The following is a 6,086-nucleotide window of genomic DNA, read 5'->3' as shown; positions in this document are numbered from 1 at the left end:
TGCCAAGATAGCCGAGCAGCTGGGGGAAGGGGACGAAGGTGAGCGCGGCGGACGAGGTCTCCCGGGGGTCACCTGTGCCCTAAATCCAACCCCAGGGCTGCCCTTGGAGTGGCTGGCCGTGCCCAGGCGGGAGCTGCTGCTTGGCTCCCTCTCCCTGCGTGGAGGGCAGGCAGGGATGCTCCAATCCATGCTGCCGGCTCCAGCGTCAGTTTTGTACGAGCTTCGTCAGAGCTCTGACAGCTTCAGGGCTCCCAGGCAATTTTCGCCTCCCCGCTGCTCCGTGGTGGGGTCCCGCAGGTTCCTCGTCACGTTCCAATGGGGACATGGGGTAGAGTAGGGAGTGGGAGGGCAAGGGGGCAGCACCTGCCTCCTCTACCGCGTTCTCTTTCTCCAGCATGGATGACAAGCGCCACTGGGCTCCAAGCTCTGCCTCCCACTTCGTTAGTGGAGGGAGGCCGAGAAATTCCCGGCTGAGGCTGATTGCTGCTGAGTCGCCAGTGCGGCGTGTCTGGGTTGCAGGGGGGGCTGGAGTTAGATAACTAGTAACCACATCAGCCCAGCAGCCTGGCAGTGGGGAGGGCACAGGAGAGAGCAGAGTAGCACGTATGTAGTGGAAAGCCAGACATGTCTGAGCCCTTATCTTCGTCCTGCAACTGATTCAGCCCGTGACCTCGGTCAGGTCGTTTCGCCTTGCATGCGTCAGCTCCCCACCCGTGAGCAGAAGATAATCTCCTCATCCACTTTGTGGAAAGCAAGGAGCGTAGGATGGCCAGTGGCCCTTTGCAGAGCACAGGAGCTGCGGAAGGCACAGTACTAAGGAAGCAGGAAGATGGTTCACTCAGTCCTGAGCCCAGTCCTTTTAGCCCCTTTTCCCAGGCAGTAGTTATGTTTCCTCTTTTGTTTCCTCCCCTCTCAGTCATTGATAAGTTTGACTACGTCTTCGCAGAGAACGGCACAGTGCAATACAAGAATGGGCAGCTGGTCTCCAAGCAGGTAAGTCCAGCTCCCTTTGCAGCCATGGCTCTCCTGCCCTGTGCACCGGGGGGAGCAGTGCCTACCCTACCCAGGCAGACAGGCAGCCTCTTCTCCCCAGTTGCTCCCTCTTCCAGGTGGGTTTCATGGGAAGTCAAGCGTCTTCACTTGCCCTTCTCTTTCTGCAGGCCATTCAGGACCACTTGGGGGAGGAGCTACTGCAGGATCTGATCAACTTCTGTCTCAACTACATGGCGCTGCTGAAGCTGCCCAAGAAACGGTAACGGCCCAAGCGTACGCGAGTGGAAGTCATGACACTGATTTCTGGGGAGCTGAGCTCCAGAGCTCTCCTAAAAAGAGCTGATCTATGGAGCTTGTCTTGCTCTGGGTTTTATCTTAGCATCCAGAGGCCCTGTGTAGGATCACTGTCTCCCTGAGCTGGGCACCTTGGCAAATAATGGAGGAGGGTCTTTGTCCTGAAGAGTCTGCACTCTGTTTTAGCATAATTCCTGCTCTTTTGCCCCTTGGATTTTCCTCCCTGGGAAGCAGGGTGCAGCCACCGTGTGTATCTCATTTAGGACAATGGTACCAGCTTGTTACTGGTCAGGGCATCAGGCATCACTGGCAGTATATGTTTCCAGACAGGCAAACAATGGATCTTAAGAGGGGAAGTCCAGCCCCTGAGCACACAGTTTCTCACTGTTTCTAACCCAGTGTCGCTGGCTGGCCCTGCTCTGCTCCATACCCTGTGTTGCTCTCTTTACCTTGGGATCCAGCAGCCAGAGGGTGAGCTGGGTTGGTATACCCCTGCTGAAGGAAGACCAGGCCACTACCAGGACAAGAAAGGGTAGTATTCCATTGGATCTGCTCACTCTGTTAGCACAGAAAGAGAGAGAACCAATGGCATGAAGTGGAAGGGGGGGAGCAGGAGGGCCTCTTTCAGAGGCAGCCTGCAATTAAACCAGCCTGGGTGCAGGGTCAAACCTCACCTCAGACCACAGTTTCAAGAACACGTGAGCCACCGAGGGCTGTTGAGAGCAGCAGCTCTGCCCTCCCCTTGCCATGGCTGTTTTTTTTCCTGCTCTCCCCTTGTGTTTGTACAGTGAACCCGAGCAGGTGAACTGTGGGGTTGAAATTAATCTGGTAGAAGTTGCTAAACTGTGATCCAGATTAGTTGCTTGATATGAGTCACCACATGGCAATACAAGGACCAGTGAGAGGGGCTAGGGTGGCTCCTTGCAACAGGGCTGCTGGCTGAACAGGCCCCTGAAAGCACAGGCTGGGACCCAGAAGCCTCAAGGCTGTTTGGTTGCCTAATTGCTGTCTGGTTACCCAACAGCCTTGGCGAAGTTTCAGCTTCCAAGTAGCTCTGTGGATTTAGGCTTATGGGATTTCTAGCAAAGCAAGGACTTTAACCCACATCTCCCAAGTCTTGGCCTGGAGTGTGAGCTACCAAACCCTTGGTGCTGCAGAGATGCTGCTCCCAGCCTGCAGGCATGGCTGCCTGTGTGTCCATTCCCCATGATGTTCCTCACTGTGCCAGGAGATAGGAGGGGGAGAGCTTTTTCTCCAGACTCAGGGTGGTAAGCACTTTATCACAGAGAAACAGCAGGCAGGGCTGGGAGGGACAATAAGCTCAGGGGTCCTCAGCTGGACAGGGCAGGGGATCTCCCTCTCCAGCACAAGAGCTTCAATCTGTTTTCACACTGGCAGGGCTGACATCCCCTGTTGTTTCTGTCCCACCAGTGCTGGTATACCTGTCTGACCCCTCAATAAGCAAACAGAAGTAGCTGGGTTTTTAGCAGAGAGAAAAGAAGGGAGCAGTTTTCTGCCAGCTCAGTGTTTTCAACCAGCCCACTGAGGAAGCGGCCGAGAAGTGACTCCAGCACAAGGTGAGGGTGGCCAGCATGAACTGGATCCTGTCTGTGCAAGCTTAGATAAGAGCTGAAGTCAAAGGTGCAGGGGTCAAGAGGGAGATAAAAAGACTCTGATTTGTGTCCCTCGAGGAGGTCCTGATTGCTCCTCAGCCTGCTGCCGGACATCAACAGCGAGTTACACTGACCTGGGCCATCCCACTGCCCCAAGGTAGTGCCAGCTTCAGCCAGCCCACACAGCATTTCTGAAGAGCCTCATGGGGTAGAGGTGCCACAGCCTCATCAGGCAGCTGGTCCAGGCCAGGCAGTGGCTGCCCTTGCAGTTATCACAACATTAGAAAACGTTACCCGTCATCTTCCCTAAGCTCGTTGCTTCCAGCCCATCCCCAGGGCACACAGGAACTGTTTATTCCTCTTCTCTCATAGTCTCTTTTTATAAAACTGTGAGCCCCTTGGGACCTTAAGCAGTTGTTGATGCCTGATCTGTGCCTGGTGTGAAGCACTCACAAGTGGGCATGGCTTCTCTCCTCCTGCATGTTCTTGCAGAGCCTCACTAAGCAGCCATCCTCCTGGAAAGGTTGTTTTTCTCTCCCTGCCCCAGTAACCTTGTGTCTTTGCCCACCCACAGAGGGACCTTCATTGAGTTTCGCAATGGGATGTTGAACATCTCCCCCATTGGTCGGAGCTGCACCCCAGAGGAGCGAATCGAGTTCTCTGAGCTGGACAAGGTACGAGGGCCAGACCTGGGCTCACCCTCCCCTTGGCTGGTTTTGCACAACCACAGATCTCAGGTCTTACGTGCTCTCCCCCTTCCCAAGGAGAAGGGAGGTCCAGCTTTGAGCTGTGTGTATGCAGCAAGGTGGAGACAGGACGGGGAGTCAGAAAACCCAAGGGAAGACACAGATGCATGGAAGAAATTTGATTTCATTGGGGACCACCAGTGCAAGGGGGTGGCTAGCAGGATTCCCTGTACTGTGGGAGAGCCCCAGGGAACGAGGCAGTTATTTAACAGTGTGTTTCCTCATTTACAGTACCCAAAGACGGCCCAGCAGCTATCTTCTCTCTCCCACTCCCCCAGCCCCAACACCTGGAACTACTGGGCTTTCTGGACACGGCAGATCTGCTGGGCAGGTCTCTGCAGGATTTGGCCCATGCTCATACCAGTTTCTGCCGGGGGAAGCTTCTTGGGGTTGAGGGATCAGTTGGTCTTTGCAAGACTTTTTAAGCAAAACTGGAGGCTTTGCGTTACGAACTGGGCTGTGGGAAACTGCAGCAGTTGCATTTCATTGCCAGGGAAGGTCTGGGGTCTGCTCCTCCCAGTGGAGTGAGCTGGTGGCCTGCTTGGACACTGGGCAGGACTGGTGGAAGCTGGCTAAATGGCATGACACTGGGGCCCAGTGCAGGTGGGGAGGGAGCAGAGCTGCCCAGCAGACAGGTTACAGTGGATTCTGGGAGACTATCAACATCCAGTTATTCAAACCCTCTTTTCTTCCCTTTCCTCCTTATCCTCTGCAGAAAGAGCGGATACGGGAGAAGTTCGTGGCAGCCTTGCAGAGGGAATTTGCTGGCAAAGGCTTGCGTTTCTCTCGAGGTGAGCGGGGAGGGCTTCCTTGGCTTTGCCTTTATTGTGTTTCCCATAAAATTCTGTGGAGCAGGAATCCAGACTGTTCCCTCTGAGTGTCTGGAAACCCTGGGAAGAGCAGAAGGAGTTTTTAGTCCTGGAGAGCTGCCACAGGGGAGTCATGTTTGCATCCATGACGTCTGCATCCATGCAGAGAATAAACCGTGCTGCAGACTTGCCTCCCTGGGAATTGGCCAGACAGTCAGGTTTCTATCCCATGACATTATCCCTGCCTTAATCTCAGTTAGTGGAGCCCACTGCTGCCCAGTGGGTCTGTTCTGGGTCAAGCATCAGCAGCAGGGTGGCCAGCAGAGCCCCAGGCACGTGTACTCTTCTTGAGGAATGAGACAGGAGCCTAATCCATGTCTTGGCTCTGGGGTTTTCTTGGGACAGTTATCAGTAAAGGGAACATCTTTCTTCCTGGAGGAAGAGCTGACAAGGGGTAAGGAGGTTGCAGCTCGCTGCCATGGGCTTTTGTCAGGCCGCTTCTTAGGGTGGTTCTGACAGCCACCTTACCAAAGGTGAGGAGCTGAAGGAGGGGCTTGAGCAATCCTGGGGGTCTGGCCAGGACAGGGAGTAAAATGGGGGTGTGTAAGTTGTGGGGATGGTGCTGGAAGAGGATCCTCTGCAGGGGTGTGCGATAAGGAGGTTCCATGTGGCAGCCCAGCGCAAGGGCAAGGGGTTGGTGAGGCTGAGGCAGAGGGTGACACCCCGGGCCCTCTGATCCTCCAAGAGCTTTTCTCTGAGAGCCTTCGCTTGCCTTCAGCATCCTGCCAAGGGCATCCTGTGCTGCCCACAGCACTGGCACACACTGTTTGTCACAGCAGAGAAAGACAAGGTCCCTGCTGCTGTGTCCCCTCAGGCACGGGGTGTGAGAGCAGGACAATGGGCCTTTCTCTCTGGACTTTGGGAAGCTGCCACGAAGAGCCCAGTCCTGTTGTATAAAAACGTGAAGGGGAGCTGTGGGCCCCCCGCTCCTCCACAAAGAAAATGTGGCACTCTCAGGTCAGGCATCTGAGAGAAGGGCACACAGAAACAGCTCTTCTGCCAGGCTGGCTCCATGTGCCTTCTCCCTGGCTGTGGAGGATGCAAGGCCCAGAGGTGGTGGGAGGTCTCCCTGCAGCCCCCCAGGCCCCTGCTCTGCCTAGGGGAGTGACAGTGCTGCCTGGTTCACACCACCTCTTCTCCCTTTGATTTCCTACCTGCTCCAGCTGGCATCAGGAGCCCCTTCTTGCTGCCCAGCTCTCTTTAGAGGGCAAGAATGCAGTGAAAGGCAGTGTTTTTCACAGGTAAATGACTTTGGATGCAAAACCAGAGGATGTCACCAAGTTTAGCTCCTGCTCTGATGCTGGATCCTGCTGCAAGCCTGGGGCCATCCCCACCTCTGAGCTCTTAGGGCAATTGCTCCCATCTTTATAACAGTGCCCTGTCCAGTTTCTCTGCTCCAAGGTGGGACATACAGGCTCCATTCTCAGCTTCCCAGGCTCCAAGGAATCCCCAAACCAACAGGGACACTCCAAACAGCCAGGAAGGGGAGGTGCATGGCATCAGGACTTGCATGTTTGAACAGCCTGGGGTGTTGGTGCCTCTCCTTCAGCAAGAACTGAACCTGTGATTAT

General features: G+C 55.1%; 1 protein-coding gene across 1 annotated transcript in view; it reads left to right on the top strand.

Moving 5' to 3' along the window:
* The first annotated feature begins 6 nt into the window (after positions 1 to 6).
* Positions 7 to 6,086, top strand: part of PMM1 (phosphomannomutase 1) — an 11,508-nt gene continuing 5,428 nt past the window's right edge. The window contains exons 1-5 of the mRNA XM_008636479.2: positions 7 to 38; positions 917 to 993; positions 1,161 to 1,252; positions 3,475 to 3,574; positions 4,362 to 4,437. Coding sequence (XP_008634701.1) covers positions 1,224 to 1,252; positions 3,475 to 3,574; positions 4,362 to 4,437 — 205 coding nt within the window. The 5' untranslated portion in view covers positions 7 to 38; positions 917 to 993; positions 1,161 to 1,223. The remainder of the gene's footprint in view (positions 39 to 916; positions 994 to 1,160; positions 1,253 to 3,474; positions 3,575 to 4,361; positions 4,438 to 6,086) is intronic.

The sequence above is a fragment of the Corvus brachyrhynchos genome, unplaced genomic scaffold (assembly GCF_000691975.1).
Source record: "Corvus brachyrhynchos isolate BGI_N302 unplaced genomic scaffold, ASM69197v1 scaffold56, whole genome shotgun sequence".
In the NCBI taxonomy this organism is placed as follows: Eukaryota; Metazoa; Chordata; class Aves; order Passeriformes; family Corvidae; genus Corvus; species Corvus brachyrhynchos.
Note: the sequence above shows the minus strand (reverse complement) of the source record. Positions and strands in the feature narration are given on the sequence as shown.